Genomic DNA, 19,459 nt, shown 5'->3' with positions numbered 1-19,459 from the left:
AAAACAAAACAAAACAAAAACTCCTCAGTTAATAAAATACAGCAAAGGGGATGATAAACCTCTGAATTTTGTAGCTGAGCATCCCACTTGTTGCTCCTCCCCATCTCATCATTTATAGAGTGGGAACACTTGCAACATTTATATCTAAAACAAATGACAGAGGAGAAAAGATTTCTAAATAGACTGAATGTAAAAGGCAGAGCTGGAGTCCCATTTCTAGTCCTGAAAATAGAATGCCTCTGATATTTTGTCAACATGCTTGTTAATGTCACAACAAGATGAAACAGGCACAGAGCACCCTGGCACCCAGACTTGTTCATTGTTTAACCAGAGGCTGCTGATTTGTTATTCAGGTGCTTTTTTATTTTTTAACATGTATTTGTTTTTGAAACATTTCTCTGTTCACATGAAGAAGGGCAGGGGCAAAAAAGACGTGAAATTTATCTACCTGTACTCTAAAATGTCATCTCACAGCATGTTCCAATACCAAGCCAAGAAATGGCTTAGACAGGATCCCTGCCAATTGGCAAAGGCCTGAAGATTACTTGGCTTCCTGCAGTGCCATCCTTTTCTCACACAGCAAACCTCACAATTTACTTTGCAATGGTCTCAATGTTAATACTACATTCCTTTTGAGATATAGAACAGGGCTCAGCAAACTTTATTTATTTATTTTTGTAAAGGCCTGGATATCAGATTTAAAGCTCCGTGGGCCTTCTGGACTCTATTGCAACCACTCAACTCTGCCTTTACACAAAGAAAGCAGCCATAGACAATACATAAGCAAATGGGTATGGCTCTGTTTCAATATAACTTTATTTAAAAATAGGTGGACAGTTAAGGAATGAGTGCAGATGTATTCTAATAAAGTTTATTTACAAACATAGGTAGCAGGCAGAATTTAGGCCAAGGGCCAAAGTTTGCGGACTCATGTAATAGATTACGGAAACTCAGGACTAATTAAAATTTCTCCCATTAACATAGTTAGTAGGGAAATGTATAGAATATAGTTAAGCCTTATTTTCATACATATGTTTAATTTGAGTTGAAATTTGCCCATGGAATTCATTGACTTCTCTAGTCATTAAAAATAAATTATTCTTTCCAACTATGTTCCAGTCATTGTGCAAGAAAAGTAGATCTGCTATCAAAATAATATATAAAAAATTAAAAAAAAAAAGAATTAGTGAACAAAACAGGCACAGTCTCTACCTCACAGCACAGAGGGTCTGAGAGAATAGATATGCAAATATTTACTGAGGTCTACTATGTATCATGCACTCTTCTACCAGTAAAGGTATACTGTATGGAACAAGATAGACAAGGACCTCTGGTGGTATTTACATGCTTAGTAGAGGCAGATGGAATAACTTTTGTGACAAACAATAAACAACAAAAGATCACAGTGGTAAATGCCATGAAGAAATTATAAATATAATGATAGAAAATCACTTAGCAGAGTGAGGAAAAGTGGTAGGTAATGGTGCTCAAAGAAGACTTTCAGAGAATATTTCTGAGCAAAGGGCTGAATGAAGAGAAAGAGCCATTTATGCCAAGATGTGGGGCAAGAATTATTCTAGCTAGGTAAACAGCATGTAAAGTCCCTGAGACAGGAATGAGCTGGTCTGAGGGAGTTATAACAAGAAGGCTAAAGTCATCTGAGTGTCTGGAATGAGGGAAAGGTTTAATAACTGAGAAATCCAGAGAGGAGTGTGGGGCAGATCATTTAGGACCTCATGGTATAGAATCTGGATTCTTTTTTCACATAATGGAAAACTGTATGAGGATATTAAGGAACAGAACAATACATTCTTATACACTTTACACTGAATCAAGAATTACATATGAGATGAGTGCTACTAAAAGCTCAATGTGAAATGGAAGTCAGGAGTAAGGAAGGGCTCCAGTTACCCATAGGAAAAAACCTATTTGCCCTGATCCCAAAACCTGAGATCCAACAGTGGAGACAGTTTGAGGGAAGGCTTGCTCCTTCTTGCAGAGACACTCAGAAGGCTGTATTATAGCTCCAAATGCCCAACTTCTGGGGCCCGGAAAGTCTGCATGCCTTCTTGGATCTTTCAGTCTTAAATATAACAATCAAAATCGAAGTATTCATTGAAAAGTTAATACAGAGCTCTATTTAGCTTGAAAATCAGGGGTTATTCTCAAACGAAGTTAGTGGAGAAATTTCTACAAGTGAGTTTAAAAGACAATTGTTATTCCTATTAACATTTCTCAGCAATTGACATTTTTTCTATCTCTACGTATAAATAATGGCTTCCCAGATGGCTCAACAGGTAAAGAATCTGCCTGCAATACAAGAGACACAGGAGACACAGGTTCGATCCCTGGGTCAGGAAGATCCCCTGGAGAAGGAAATGGTAACCCATCCAGTATTCTTGCCTGAAAAATCTCATGGACAGAGGAGCCTGGTGGGCTACAGCCAAAGGATCACAAAGAGTTGGACACAACCGAGTGACTAATCACATGCATAAATCATATATGCATATTTTATTCAAATTTAACAACAAATCTTTAAAAACATATTTGTTGACTGTCTGCTCATTTTACCCATTCTAGAAATCCCCTCATGTGCAAATAAGAAAGCACCCTCTCTGGTCTAGTATTGCACAGTCACCAGTCCCTAAAACAATCCACACATGAGAAGTCAGTTCTAGTTACTTAGATTCACATGCGCATATATTATCCTGTATGTAATAAATGTTTGCCTATTAGTCTGGAAGTATAAAGTTATTTTTCATCCCACAGGAAGATCTAGCTGACCCTCAAGTAACTTAGAAGCCAATTTTGGCATCAGAAAGCAGTTGCAAGTTCCCTTAACTTGCTTTATTTTATACCTAGCACCACCCACACACTTTAGCACTTGCTATTTTTTATTTTCACATTATGATGATAACAGTACTATTATTCAGACATTTAACAGACACCTTGGAAAATATAAAGGTGGATAAGGAGACATTCACTACACTCTGGGGACTCATAGTCTAAGTAGGCAAACAGCCCTCAAGACAAATAATGAAAACGACAACAGCTACACAACATGGAAATGCAGTACTAACATGATATGTACAATGTGATGATACTGGAGAACTCAGCCTTTGAGGGTAAGTAGAGTGTGTGTACATTCCATGGAGAAACTGGCAATAAAGCTGACTCTTGAAGAATAATTGAGAAGACAGATGGAGTCATAGAAGTTTTTAAGATCCTAGACCATTTGGCTAAATACAATTTGGATAATTAATACCATATAGCCTAGACTCAATATCTTTTAATGTAATATTAGGACAAAAATGTTGCAAGATGTAGTTGAAAGGGAGCAGAATTTGTCACGCCAAAATACGCCTTTTGGCATAAGGATTATTTCAGGCTGATTTTTTTGCTTTTTTTTTTTTGTTGCAGGCTGATTATTTTTAAGAAACAGCAGACATAGGGAAAGCTCCAAAAACCAAGTAGAAATTAGCCTTCTAATTTACATTTACAAAGGAATTTACATTTACAAGACAGATCTCCATTTGTAAGGATGTGGGCTTCCCAGGTGTCCTGGTAAAGAGCCCAGGCTGCCAGTGCAGGAGATGTAAGAGACCTGGGTTGGGAAGATCCCCTGGAGAAGGGAATGGCTACTCACTCCAGTATTGTTGCCTGGAGAGTCCTGGAGAGTCCCATGGACAGAGGAGCAGTCCACAGGTCACAAAGAGTCAGACATGACTGAAGCAACTTAGCACACCTGCACACATACTCACTCTCTGTATCACAAGAGGAAGATGACTAAACCTCTAGCAACAACAGAGGAGGCATGGATTTAAATCTTCATTACGCTGAAAACCTGGCTTACCTGAGACATCTTTTGTGTTTAGCTGGAGACAGTATTTGAGGTCATTTGGGGGGGGGGGGTTATTCAGTTTTCCTGGGTGCAGGTATACATATTATTAAACTTCTGTTTGTTTTTCTCTTGTTAACATGTTTTTTATTATAGAGAGGCCTCAGTCATGAACCTGGAATGGTAGAGAAAGTATTCTTTTTCCTCTTCCACATGGTCCTTTAAGAGATAACTTAAAATATAGTTGGAAAGTAAAGTATATACACAAAATGTTAATAGCGCATAGTAAGTGCAGACTGCAATACAAAGACAATGCATTCATTTATTCAATCAACAAACATTTATTATCTATACTCTATGGAGGATCTCCTGGAGGAGGACATGGCAACCACTCCAGTATTCTTGCCAGGAGAACCCGCATAGACAGAGGAGCCTGGCGGGCTACAGTCCATGGGGTCACAGAGAGTCAGACACGACTGAGTGACTAAGCACACACACACACACACGGATGATATACTACTCTAAGCCCTGGGGAAATGACACTGGACAAACACACAAGGAAGTAACACTCTAGTAGATATTAATATGAGTTGATAGGTGTAATACAAGGGTTTTTTAAAAAAAGATTATCACCATCATTGCTGTGCTGTGCTTAGTCAACTCAGTCTGAAGAATCAAAGCTACTCTATTTTGTAAGGTTCCAGGAAAAGAGCCTTTGGAAATCCCCTGACCTCACCCCACCACCTGTGAACCAATCAGAACCTTTGGCCAGCCCAGGAAATTCGAATCAAGCCAGGGAAAGGAGAACCAATCAGAATTCAACACCTAACCCTTCACCAGAAGGTGACCAATCAGACCCGGAGACTCCCGTTTTTCCAATTTTTTGCACAATAATACTCTATATAAGCAATGTAACCCAGAGCTCAGGGCTCCTCCCTATAGCTGCTGCGTTGGTATCGGTGGTATCGGTGGGAGCCCTAGCTCGAGCTTGGTAATAAAAACTCTCTTGCTTTTGCATCGGATATCGGCTCCCTGGTGGTCATTGGGAGATTTCGCAACTTGGGCATAACATTTGGGGGCTCGTCCGGGATCTCCCACCGGCTCCATGGGAAGACCAATCCGGAGAGTCATATGCAGCTGGTAAGCTTTTTTCTGTCTTTCTTTTCACTCCTGGTAGGGCCTGGTTTCTGAGACCGGTATATGACTCAGGTGGATGCGCCAGAGAGTCACCAGTGGGGGTCGTTGGGAGACGTCCCCGACCCCGGCGTGGGGAGACGGAGTGCCCCTGTTCTCTGTAGACGATAGTGGGTCGCTCCCACTGAACGGCCGGAGGCCGTCGTTGTTCGGTTTTACCTCTGGACTCCCGGAGGTGTATTTCTCCTGTCTCTCTGTCTGTGTGGCTGTTCGTATTGTCTGTGTTAATTTACCAACATCTGACTGATTCAGGGACGATGGGGCAACGCCATTCTAGCCCCACACCTCTATCCTTGGTTACTGATAATTCTAAGGAGGTCAAGATGCGTGCTCATGACCTCAGTATAGAAATTAAAAGGAATAAATTAATTACCTTTTGCAGCGCAGAATGGCCGACCTTCCATGTAGGCTGGCCCTCAGAAGGCACCTCTGACTTGGGAACTGTACACCGAGTCCGAGATATCATCTTCTGACTGCAGATCGGACTCCCTGACCAAGTTCCCTTTGTCAGCACATGTGTCTCCTCGGACAATTCATTTCCAAGTGTAAGACAAGAGCCCAGTTTCGGGCCCTGGAAGGGGTCCCTCTTCCTGCAACAAATGGTGACTCTGGCGGGGACTCTTCTTCGCCGAGACTGACATCCTGACCACTCGGGGTACTCAGGGGCCAGCTTGCCTGTCAATGGACCAGACCCAGCGGCCGCAACTGGGACACTTTTGTCCCTGGCCTCCTCCTGACGCAGACAACTGGCCAGAGTGCCCCAACCGGTAAGGAACAAGAGACTTTATTGATCTCTCTCCCCTTCTCTCTCTATCTCCTCTCCTTAACCCTTCCTATCCTTCCCTGTTTTTCTAGTCCCCCCGTCCTGGATGCAGAAATCTGGTCGAAGGGCCCTCAGCCTGAGCTGAGGATTGGAGACTGATCACCTCCTCTTGGCAGAGAACTCGAATTCTGGTTCTGATTTCTGGTAGGGCCGAGTTCCAGTCCTCCCTTCTCTGGAGGCCCAGTGAAAAGTCCCGTAACACCTGGGTATCTGTAGGTGGCAGGAGACGTCTGTAAGGCCACCCCTTTTGCCCCCCCCTCCCGCCTCCTCTCCCTTCTTTTTCAACCTGGCTTCCTTTCCTTCCTTGAAATCTTTGATGTTAGTACTTGGATCTGAAGTTCTGTGTCTCTATAGGAGGTTTTCTGAGAGACTGTATTCTTGTATTTAAGGGCTTCTCTGGTGGAGCCGAGGTTAAAGCATCTGCCTGCAATATGGGAGACCTGGGTTCGATCCCTAGGTCGAGAAGATCCCCTGAAAAAGGAAATTTTGCTTTGTCTGGCAACCATGTGGTTTAGACCTGCCGCCATTTTGTTAAAACTTGATTTTCTTTCCCTGTGCCTTGAAACCAGGGCTCTCAGGAACGCTTATCTAGACTATCTCTAACTCCTGAAACTGAGGAAAAAGGAAAAAAAAAAGACTTGAAGCTAGATCTTACACTGTGTCTGTCTAAATATGTCTTGGTAATATTTTTGTATATGAGCTCTATTTATTTGGCTTATAAAAAGGTAAGCACTTACAAATCAAGTAATTCTAAATTAAACAATAAATTCCAGGTTTATGTGAACTGGGAAATATTCAGTGTTAAATACCTGATATTAATGTTTGTTTGTTGACCTATTTAATATAGACATGTCTTAGAGTACTTAATGTTAAGTGAAATATTTTCATTGTACCTAGGTTTAATATGAGTTAAATATTATATCTGTTACAAGTTTGTCAACAAGAAAATTACCTCAAGTAAAAAAAAAATCTTCTAAAAAATGTAAATGAGATATGAGCTTTTATATAAACTCTATTAAGAATAATTATTCTTTAAAAATATCCATCTAAAATAAGTCTCTCCAGACTGGTGTAACTTAAAATCTGACCAAATGTTCTAAACCCTTTTAATTGATCTCTTTGATAAAACTTTCTAAATAGAACTCTTTTGAAGTTCTTTTGATCTCTAGCTAACTTTGGGATGTTTCAGAGGGCCCCTGGAACATCCCAAAGAGAGATATTAAACTGTGCTTATTTGGTTGGTTAAATTACACGGAGAAGATTATCAGATGAGTAATAAATCCGCTCAGGTTATAATGTATGGTAAAATTACTAATACAGATATCCTAAAAATTATATGGAGTTTTTAACATTCTGATATGTCCTGGTATTTTAATGGAAAACCTGATGACTTCACAAAAGTTAGCAAAAAGACTGAATGAACCAGTGAATATGCTTATAACTTTTATGGTTTCTATCTGAAAAACTATGGGGTTGAAACTTATGTTTTCAGGGAGTAGGGGAAATCTTCCTCTCAAACTAATTATGACAATACTTTGGTAAAATTAAATGTTATAAACAAAACAATTATATTTTCTATCTGACTCCTCCGAAAATTGGAAGTTCTTAGGTTTCCAGTAAGTTTATCAAATGAGTTAGGAAGGTTACCTCACAGATACAAAAATCTCAAGAAATTTTTGAGACCTTAAAAAGGGAAGAATTCACCTAGATTTGTTAGGCAAAATCTGTGATAAGCCTTTGGTGTGAGTTTCCCAGCCCTATTTTATTTTAAAAGTTCAGTCTGAGACCCTATAAATGTTTCAGCAAAATAAAAAGCCTATGATCAATTATGGTTATAAAAATCATCAGACCAAAATCAGTGAGAACAGACCTATTTTGCAAACAAACTAGCCTTAGTTTGGTTATATTTAATAAAAATAAGGGTAACTTTAAGGAGAAAAAGATATTTCAAAATGTTACATAACAGTTTGTTAATGGAGGTCTGCATCTAGTAAGACTCATGTCTTAGATAGTTCTTTGCTGTTATGTGATGTTAATGTAAAATTTAATTGAATTCTTGAAGAACACCCTAAGTTTGTTTCTGAAGCTTATCTCAGTAATCTATCTTTGGATGAAGATCAGATGCCTCATGACCTACAACCAGAACTGGAAAAAGACATAATTTAAGGGACTGTCTCCAACATGGATGGAAGACTCTTTTATCAGGAGAAACTACACTACACCAGGATGAGAAGATGACGACATCAGAGGTAGACAGCCTCCCCAAGATGCTGGACCTGATTTGTATGATCATTTATGTTTTCTTGACTTCTTAGACCTTTGCATGTAAGTCAAATGCTTTTCTATCATAGGCCTGATCCTATGCTAGTTTTAAAAATCAATCCAACTGTTGGGTTTGTGGCCAATTACCTGTGTCTAGTTCTGGGTTACCTTGGTAAATTTCTCTACTACCAGACTCTCACTGGTTGGCCCTGAGAAAATTTACTTAAAAAAAAAAATTAAATCATACTAAAGATAATCAGTCTAGTGACACTAGAACACTGGGCTATGTGCCTTATAGATGGTGCCAATATATAATTACCCTGGAAGATAAAGATTCTACAGGGCAGACTAAGTCAGATGACCTGAAGATATACTGGGCTACATCTAATGGAAGTTCTTAACATAAGTCTTACTTGTGGCTTTACTAATAGTGCTGGCTATGTTATTTGTATTTCACCTGTTTTACAAAATCACTATTTCTTACACTGTCAAATATGTGTGTGAGGCCTCTAATAGAATAATATATAGTCCCATATGAGATCAATGATGGTAACAGGGTAACTCTAGATATGGCAAGAAACAACAAGAGGGAATATTTTCCTGGACCAAAAAGCTAGTAAGACAGGTGGTCCAGAGAATTTTGGATACTGTTTTATGGCCTAGTCCAGTAACAGCACATTGAGTGCCCTGTCAACAGAATCTTTGCCAAACCTGAGAAGGGACATTCTCAACACCACGGGATAAAATGGTCATAAAGTGCCCCCCTCATAATCATGGTCAAGTTTATGAGCAAAAAGGGGCTCTGCCAACTGAAGACTGACACTCGCCATCTGCATCTACAAAGATTAAATCATGGCCGCTGCAACTGCTGGCTTTCAACGCCCCTGAAAGGAGTTCAGGGTGAAAATCAGGAATGAGGCACTCTGTGCTCTGGGAAAAACTGGCAGAACAGGCCTTCAGATAGTTAGGTCTTTTCAGGAGAAGATTTTATGAGTCCCAATTCTTGCATCTTCTCGTACCTAGAGAAACACTGACGTCATTAACGGTGAAATCTGCTTTGGCTATTAAAGAAAAGTTTACAATTAAAAGTCAAAATAGAGTAGCTATGGTTCAGATATCCTGAGAAATAACTAGGTGATGCTACGGGTGTACTTTCAGATTACACCTTGTATTGCTAAACACTTGAGTTTTCTGAGTTGTGTCAGGCTTGGATGCCACCATTTTCAAAACAATGTCTGCTGGAAGCTAGTAACCTTACTTTTTATAAAACTAGGCAACTGGCTACATGGCTACAAGGCTCCCTGAAGTGCCAGGTCCAGACTGGGTTTCAGGCCTATTCTTCTAAAAAGAAATGAGATTGATTTTGTCTATTAAATTCCAGTTATCACTCCTACAACTACTTCTAATTGGGTCTGTTACACCAAAATGGCAGACCAAGAGATTAGGATTTTAATCATACAAGACTCAGATCTAGAACTTGGAACTCAGAAATACTTCCAATTCAGTGTCTATACTCCAAGCTGGGGCAGTTCTATGCCCCATTTTGACAGAAAGTTATCACAATCATAGTTGCCTAGTTCCCTAAAATTAAAACTGAGTGGGACTCTGTGGCGATCTGGAGAACAGATCTGTTCTGTGTTCTCCATTTCTTATCTGTAGGATATAGACTTTGTTCAGCCTCCTTGACCTTCCCTGAATTCCAAAGCTTGGTTTCAAACAATTGCGAATCAGGGAAGGGAGGGGATGCAAAAACAGAAACAATCAAAGGTTGGTACAGCCTCCAGACAGAGACCTGGTTCCTACTCAAAGAAATATGCATAACAATGTCTTTGAGCCCCCACCCAGGTGGAAGATGGTAACTTCAGACTGAACACAAGATTCCTGGAGCACAGCTCTGTTGCCTCTCCACCAACCAATCAGAAGCGGTCACAAACACTGCAACCCTCACCCCAAATGTTGCCTTCTGTTTCCAGGACCAGAGATGACCATCCTGTTAGGTCTCCTGTTTGGCCCTTGTCTATTTCATCTCTGAGAGGGGCCAACTAAATTGCTGTTACTACGAGGGTGGAAGTTGGTTTCAGATGTGGAACACCCCAACTTAGATCAGGTAGAGAGAGAGACTTCTGCTCTATTAGGCAGGCCTACGCCCATGCACAGCAGGAAGAAGTTACAGAAGAAAGAGACCTCCACCCCAATTCCCAAGAAGTATCTTGAGTATGAAGTCTCTCAGGGGGACCTATGTGCTGCGTTAGGGGAAGAATGTTGTTTTTATGTAAATCACTCAGGGGTAGTCAGGGAGTTCCTGGCCAAGATAAGAGAAGGGCTGAGTCAGAGAAAAAGAGAAAGAAAAATATCTCAAACCTGGTTTGAATCCTGGTTCAATTCATCCCCCTGGTTTGCAACTCTCATATCCTCCTTGGTGGGGCCCCTGATTATCTTGTTACTGCTACTCACCCTCAGGCCATGCTTACTAAACTAACTAGTGTCCTTCATTAAAAGCCGCATCAACGCGGTGCAGCTCATAGTACTCAGATCCTAATATGCGGCCCTACCAACGGTCCCCTTAGCAGGAGACAATATAGAGCTGACCTCAGACCCATGATTGGGTCTGTTCCTGAATCCTAGAGAAGGGGGGAATGAAGAATCAAAGCTACTCCATTTTGTAAGGTTCCGGGAAAAGAGCCTTTGGAAATCCCCTGACCTCACCCCACCACCTGTGAACCAATCAGAACCCTTGGCCAGCCCAGGAAATTCGAATCAAGCCAGGGAAAGGAGAACCAATCAGAACTCAACACCTAACCCTTCACCAGAAGGTGACCAATCAGACCCAGAGACTCCCATTTTTCGAATTTTTCACGTGATAATACCGTATATAAGCAATGTAACCCAGAGCTCAGGGCTCCTCCCTATAGCTGCTGCATCGGTATTGGTGGGAGCCCCAGCTCAAGCTTGGTAATAAAAACTCTCTTGCTTTTGCATCGGATATCGGCTCCCTGGTGGTCATTGGGAGATTTCGCGACTTGGGCATAACAAGTCGTGTCCCACTCTTTGCAACCTCATGGACTGTAGCCTGCCAAGCTCCTCTGTCCAAGGGGATTCTCCAGGCAAGAAAACTGAAATAGGTTGTCATGCCCTCCTCCAGGAGGTCTTTCCAATCCAGGGGTTGAACTCAGGTCTCCTACATTGCAGACAGATTTTTTACCATCTGAGCCACTAGGGAAGCCCTTGCTATCATTAATATTTCAGATAACTGTATGCTAAATCCTAATTCTCTGAAGCAAAGAATACAATATTCAAGTAGAGAATGTTGTTAGTCAAAAAGTGCTATCAAAAAAAAACTATCCAAGCACTTCATTAAAAGTTTCATTTATTAATATTCTGATGACAATTCATAACTGCATTGTATACTAACAATCAATACATTAATTTTAGCTAGTGTGAAATAGTATAGTAGATAGATCTTTGCTCTCTGTTACAAGGCATGTTTTTAACTCAATTTATTTATACTTTCAATCAAAAAAAAAGAAAAGACACCATTTGGCAAAGGCAAACAGACTGTCTAAGCATTCTCCCAATACATTTTAAATACACGTATTTGTGAACTTGGGGTATATGAGAGAAAGAAAACAACAGTTCAAGAAGCACAGGATGTGGAATAGACATTCAACAATAGAGATTTCTGTGTCATAGGAAAGTAAAAAGGAATCACACAAAAAAAGTGGCAAAGATACAAAGGCCTTTTGTACTTACGTTTACTATCCTAAGATCTGGTCACTCTCACGTATTAGTATGGTTTGTTAATAATTCTGAAAAGAGCTATATGGCAGAAGAAAGACAAACCTAGACAGACAACCCAGGAGTTCATCCAATAAAAGTGTGACTTTTGAACATTTATGTATATTGCTTTTACTGATTTAAAAGTAAGGATGATGCTACAAACCTATCTCATGTTGGTGTTAATCAACAAGTTATCATGGAAAGCTAATCTCCAAGAACTAAATCTGTCACATCAAGAGACCAGTAACGTAACAGTTCCGGCACTTATGATGACCAATACATTCTATGCCCCACTGCCCACCTTGCCTCTCATCTTGTTCTGTTACAAGACCAGAAAAGTCGAAGAATGAGATTGGAAAGTGTAAGTTTCATATATTGACTTATAGTGACAGCCAGTCTCTTGTGAATATTCAAAAGAATCCAGTTTACCAAACATCAAGCAAGGAAATAGATTAACATAAATTATCATTAAGTTGCTGCTAGCGTTGATAACATACATTTTGCATAAAAAAAAAATTTCCAATAGTGATGACATGAGCTGCATAATAATCACGTGTTTGATTAATTATACTGTTGAATAAATGGATGAATTACACTGATACCCTCAGTTTCTGCAGTGCATTACTTCTGATCCTAATACAATTACTGGGAATCAAAATAGAAGTAGTACAAATTACAGCATTAAGTATACCAAATGGTTACAATAAAAAAGATTTCCATTTGAATTATCAAAATAAATACATTGCATGAAACTTAGAACTTGAAGTATAGAAAACTTCTAATTAAGGGAAACTTATGAGAGCCTTTAGCAAGTTCTTTGCTGAATGCATTTATTTGGTTTCTTGATCCTCCAACCAATTGCATTAACAATGACAAAAGATATGCAAATTCAAACGGACAATTGTCAAGCCAAACTGCTCTGACTCAAACTAACAGAGACATTGTCAGCATACATTCTGCTTGATTCATGCTAGCAAGGGTCAATTTCACCAAAAAACATGTTCATAGTTATGCTTGGCTATAATCTGAAAACTACGCCATAATCTTGACCAAAAATAATACAAACAAAAATCAAATATTTCAAACATTAACGTATGAAGCATGTGCATGATTTAAACCCAGTAGAATCATGTCTTTATCCTGTTACTGTTAAATAACTGCACAACAACAATAAAAATATGCCATTTTCATGCTTAAATCATCATTTGGGTTGTATATTTTAAGCAAACTTACATTTTTGGTAGAATAACTCACTGAAGACAATTTGGAACTAAATTTCCCTCTCCACCTTCCTCAATGACTCCAGACTAATTTATAATGGTTAAATTCTCATTTAAAACTATATGAACAGTACATTGAGAATAGTACTAAGCTATTCAACCAAATTCATTTGTTCATGATGGAAATAAGTTTTGTGAAAGGAAAAAAAGATCCTATTATAAACTGCTGCTGTAATTAGTGCCTGAAATTTAAGCTACATTTAATTAGTGCCTGAAATTTAAGCCATGTTATCAAAAGACTTCAGAATTGTTTGTTTTCTATTATTTTGCCTATCAATGTATTTTTTTCACCTGTAACCTACAATAGGAAGATCAACTAAAATTCCAAGGTTGGAATAAAACTACTAAGGTTTAGTTAACTTGTCAAATAAAATAACAGTGATCTTAGTTCAGTCCCTAGTGGACAAAAGTAAAATAACTATTACTTGGCATGATTCAGCAGGAGGTGATCTAAGTGAGTGTGACCACACAGGAACAAAAAAGAGCGTTTGTCCTTTCCCTATCTTTTATCTTCTTAAAGGGTTTGTTCTGTTAACAGACTAACATAAAGAAGACTAGACTGCCTGTGTTCCTACCCTACACATCAAGTGAATTTTTAGCAAAGATCCCTCGGGGAGAAGCTTTCCACAAGTGGGACACTGACATTGTCACCCTTCCAGTGACACATTTGAACACACTTGTTATCTGCTGCTTACTTGTTACACAATTAAACACAGAGCAAAGAGGGAAGGAATTGCAGAAAGTGTGTTATTTTTCATTGGCATATTTTCAACAAAAACTTTTAAATGGTTTATAGAGAAATAACTAAATATGACGCTTGATTTTTATAAATTGGAATTAAATGCATACTAAACATTAACACTTATCTGGATCCCCACATTGCACTGTGTGTGACTATAATGTCTCGAGGAAAGAGGCACTTTAGGGACATAGCAAAATCTACATGTCGTGTTCAGCCCAAATCTGCAGGTGCATGTCTTTTCACAGTGGGCAAACAACCTCTTCCTGATGAGTTCACATTCAAATATATTTTCCTGATTTTTTTCTCAAGGACAGAAGAAATATATGACAGAAATCAGTCCTTTACTATTCTACTACTTGCTGAAACTGTTTCCTTTACATACTTATTCAATTTCTTCAATCAAATATCATACTTTGTATTTATCCACATTTTATATTAACTTTACGAGAGGTTGAAAAATAAGTATCTGGTGATGACTTTCTGTCCTAGCTGCACAAAATTTCAGGGTGTAAAATTTATTTGATCCTAATAGTACTGTTGTTATTATTTAATTTTTTCACCAACTTACTCAAGACATACATGTTTGGTTTTTTTTTTAAGTTGGGCTTTGACAGTCAGAAGAACTCAAGCTGAATTTTAAATAAGAGAAAACCAAAAATGTCACAAAATGTGCCAGTGTTAGGCACACAAATGGGGTGCCACCATACTTTCAGAGGCACAAGACTACAAAATCTTGGCTCACCCCTTTAAGTCATAGGGAGAGAGCCGTTTTGCATTTGCAAACACTGCCCCCCTGGAGCAAAAGGTAAACACACAAATGGCCCCCTAAGGAACTCTTAAGTTAGTTGCAGCGGGAGAACAGAAAAGGCTCCGTGCAATTAGAAACTGAAAGCGTTCACTTACTTTTTGCAGCCACTGAGTATAATTTTCCATCACATGCTCCAGATGTTGAAGTTTCTGGGAAGAGAAATCCTGTTCCACGTGTGGAGCATCTCTCTGCAGAGCGTTTGTGTTGTACTGGTCTGTCGTACTCTCACGACAGTTACCGTCGTGTTCTGGAAGAATGAAAGTGTAGGCACATTGCCCATGTTGAATCCGGTAATATCTTCTCCCACCGTTTTCTGGACTTCGGCGCTGGTTGCTGCACCCTATGTGAGTCAGAATAGCAGCGAGGAAAGCAAAGGAAAGGAAAACTGTCATTGTACTGCCGGCACTCTCTCCGTGCCTCTCGCAAAACTCGCTCCTTTCTTCTGACCTTTAAACTAGTTCTTTATTTCAGGTAAAACTGCTTGTTTGTTTGACTTTTCCCTTTCAAAGAAAGTTTTGTAGAAGAATCACAGAAAACTAGCCATTTTTAGCTTTGTTCTAAAATCGTTTTTTTTTTAATTTCACCGTAATGATAGTTTCCTTAGTGAAAAACTTGAGATATTTATTGCATAGTAGCTGAGATTTATTGTTTCCTCTCGGTGTAACCGTTCAGCGTAGAGCCTGCCTGAGTCAGCTGCGTGTACATATTCTAGACCCTTTCCTCTACCCTATCTGCTGCAGATCTGCTATTTTCTCCCAGACCTCAGTGAGTTTTATTAAGGTTGCACATCCAAGCCAAGCTGGAAGCAGGCAGCCTTTCACAAGATGACTTGACAAGAATGCATGAGGGTGCCCCTATGCTAAGGATTGCTGATGGCTTGAAGCGAAGCGGCTGGATCGTCTTACACATTGGCTAGATGCGCATGACCTCGATCGTGTATGGCCCTCCCGCCCCTTCCGCAGACAATTGCCTTGAGCCTTTAGCAGATTCACTGAAAATCAATAAATAGAGCAGTCCACCTTAATACACTTTTGGTGTGTATGCTGACCTACTAAAATCCAGCAAACCAGAAGTATGTCTTTAAAGTTTTACTTAATTGGGGAACCTGAAGAAGAAAACTGGCACAGTTTCCAAGAAAATTATTTTTTATAGTGGATGATGAATCTGTACAATTATTACTTTTTTTAAAAAATTCTTTACTCTGGGGAAAAAGACATTAAAACCATTTTTAGAGATGGCATTTATTCACTTAGAATTTCAGGAAATTATCAGGAAGGGTCAAATTAGCAAAACATTTCACAATGTCACTCAAAGGAATATAGCATATGCATATTAAGTAGAATAATTTTAGTATTTTCTGAGATATAAATTTTAAATAAAACTGGCTCCCCAGTCAGAATGCAGCCCTGTGTGTTCTGTGTACATAAATTGAGCAACTTCCTTACAAAAACACTGTGGTTACCATTTAAGACAGTGGCCTGAGAATTATTAATTCCTGTGGTACATCCCAATCATATATTTCACAAGGACCTCTTTGGTACTGCTATGGCTATCTTTAATGCTGGTACTGAAGTTCTACATAAATTCTCCCGTGGCTGCACAGGAAAACGATCTGAGAACAAACAGATCAGGTGTGTTAACGAGACAGCATAGAGCTGTATGGGAGAAATCTCTGCTTCTATTAAGTACGATTAAAAAGTATCAGAAGATGATTTCTTAAATGTACGGTGTAAACATTTGAACAAACATTTGAACATAAAGAACAGGTGATAATTACAGAATTAATTTTACAGCACTGAGATCTTTACTAGCTCTGTGTGGAAAACATGAATTATAAACAGAGGCTTTCACCAAGAACTGGGAGGGATTTTGGGGAATGGAGTTTCCCAACTGCAATCATGGTGTGAAAACAGAAGCCACAGATGTTGACTCTCATGTCCTGGAATGGAGGCAGAAGGCAGTAGATGAAAAGTGGTAAGGGTTAGAGACTGATGTGTGGAAAGAAGCTAAAGGAGAGTGCAAAACAAATTTCAGAAATAATGTGATTTACTTGGGGGGAAACTGTGCCAAGATTTATCAGTCCTTTGCACACAAAATAACAAATTTCTGAACTGACAGATACAGGAGCAAGTAATACCAAACACAGCAAGAGTCTTTGAATCGCCTTTGCGGCCTCTTCCTGATATTGCCCTGTCTCCTTGTTGGCTATGTTACTCATATGCCATAATAAGAATGACACTTGCTAAGAACTTACTATATTCCAGGCCAGGCTAAGCACTCCTTACACACAATCTTATTTAACTATCCCAACAAACCTAAGTCATGAATATTACCTTTGATTCTATTTTTATCAATAGGAAAACTGAATCAAAGAAAGGCTAATCAGTCACAAGTCACACAGCCAGCAAACAACGGTGCCAATATGTGAATTCTAGCCAACTGATTCCAACCCTATGCTTCTAACCCCACACCAGCCAAAGGATTTCCAAAAGGGCTCCAGCTGCACTGATTCACAGTTATAAAGCAGGTTAAGTGATCATACTTAGAAGAAAAAAACTGATTAAATCCATTTTATACTACTAAGGTGGTTTAATCCTTTTCTGTGCCCCCCAAAAACAAACATACAAAGTGATAGGTAACCCATGAAATTGAGTTTTTAAGGGCCCACAGGGACAAAGTGCACCAGCAGAGCACAACTTGTCTGAGAACATTTTCCAACATTATGGGCTTCAAAAATTATCCCTGGAAGGAAAAGAGTCTAAAACCAACACCTATAAGTGCTTCATTAAGAACTAAATACAGTCAAATATCGGCAGAAGATACACAAAGGAGTAGTGAGGTGTCTATTAAAGTGCTTCTATGTTTTGTATCAGCCAGAATTGTTAAAAATTTGCTCTTCCATGTGTGTGTATGTCTGTCTGAGTGTATCTACATGTGTTTGTTCACTTAAATTTTTACAATCTGAACAAATGAAAAGAAGGAATGTACAACTTCCTGAAGGAAAAGTAGACAACTAAGAAAAGTAAAAAAAAAAAAAATTTAAAGGAAGAGACAGAGAAATAGTAAGAGTGATTTATTTTCCAGAAAAATAAGCAAACAAACAAAAAAACCATAACACTGGAAGCACTGATGTCAATCCAGAAAAAAAAAAAAAAGTTTAGAATCAATTTCAAGAAACTTGAAATTTAGGGGACAGAAGAAGCATGGCTTCTATAGTTAAGAGAGGACTCTTCCTCTTCCTACCCACAGCCTTCATGAATTCATGTTATAGTTTTCCAAAACAGAGCTAATTTTAACCTAGGGTGCACCAATATAGTTGTGTCATCTGCTAACAAATACCCAGTCTGATTGTTTCGGCTGTATCTTGAGTCCATTCTTAATGACCAGTTCTGTTATATATCATGATTATCATGCTCTAAAACAAAATTATTTCTCAAAACACCATGAAAAACTCTTTCAATATTCATAGGACTTCTGTGACAGCAAAAAGAATAGGAAAGCATTATTCCTCCTTGCATACCAAGCACAATGTCATTCAGCACATGTTCTATGACTATATTCTATATTCTGTGTGCTCAGTTGCTAAAGTCACGTCCAACACTTTGCAAACCCATGGACTGTAGCCCACCAGATTCCATGGGATTTTCATGGAATTTTCTAGGCAAGAATACTGGAGTGGGTTTCCATTTCCTCCTCCAGGGGATCTTCCCAAGCCAGGGATAGAACCAGCATCTCCTGCATTGGCAGGTGGATTCTTTACCACTGAGCCCCCTGGGAAGGACATTCTATATCCTAAGGGTACCATACTCTGTGGCTCTGATCTTGCACTTTTAGGGCTCAAGAATATCAGCAGGGCTATGATACTGGCAGCTATGTCTACAAGGAGAGCACCTGGCTGAAACTCTTGGAGTCAAGAGCCAAGATCACTTCAGGAGACTGTGTCAGCATCAGGCCTATTCACAACAGATGGAAAAACCACAAGGGGCTAAACAGGAAAAAAACCAAAAAGATGGAGAGTATCACCTGAGGATTGACAGCACTGTGTAAGAACATGTGAAATGTCAGTTGGGGACTTTCAAACCAATAGGAAAGTCTTTGCAAAGAGGTGAGAACACTGCAGTGGGGAGGGGTGAGGAAGACACTGCAGTGGTGGAGACCTATAGATAGGTGAAGAAATAAAAATTATTACATACATATTCCTTGCCTTCAACTATGGAAAATACAATGGAGATTCCTTAAAAACCTGTGACTAAATCTACCATATGACCCAACCATCCTACTACTTGGCATACACTCTGAGAAAACCGAAACTGAAAAGATACATGCATCCCAATGTTCACTGCAGCACTATTTACAATAACTAGGACATGGAAGCAACCTAGATGTCCATCAACAGATGAATGGATAAAGAAGTTGTGGTACATATATATAATAAAATATTATTCAGCCATAAAAAGGAATCCATTTGAGTCAGTGCAAATGATGTGGATCAACCTAGAATGCATTATACAGAGTAAAGTAAGTCAGAAAGAGAAAGCCAAATATCGTATATTAATGCATATATATGGAATCTAGAAAGATAGTACTGGTGAACCTATTTGCAGGTCAGCAATGGAGATGCAGACATAGAGTACAGACTTACAGACACGGCAGGGTGGGTAGGAAGGAAAGGGTGGGGCTAACAGAAAGAGTAGCATGGAAACATATATACTAACATATGTAAAATAGATAGCTA

The 19,459-nt window shown here is 39.2% G+C and overlaps 1 protein-coding gene across 2 annotated transcripts in view; it reads right to left on the bottom strand.

Annotated features, from left to right (window-relative positions):
* ANGPT1 (angiopoietin 1) overlaps positions 1-15,116 on the bottom strand; it is a 298,667-nt gene extending 283,551 nt beyond the window's left edge. For both annotated transcript variants that reach the window (XM_068983506.1, XM_068983505.1), the window contains exon 1: positions 14,820-15,116. In XM_068983506.1, coding sequence (XP_068839607.1) covers positions 14,820-15,116 — 297 coding nt within the window. The remainder of the gene's footprint in view (positions 1-14,819) is intronic.
* Between the last annotated feature and the right edge of the window lie 4,343 nt (positions 15,117-19,459).

Source organism: Capricornis sumatraensis, chromosome 11 (genome assembly GCF_032405125.1).
Source record: "Capricornis sumatraensis isolate serow.1 chromosome 11, serow.2, whole genome shotgun sequence".
Taxonomy (NCBI): Eukaryota; Metazoa; Chordata; class Mammalia; order Artiodactyla; family Bovidae; genus Capricornis; species Capricornis sumatraensis.
This window is presented reverse-complemented; position numbering and strand designations above follow the sequence as displayed.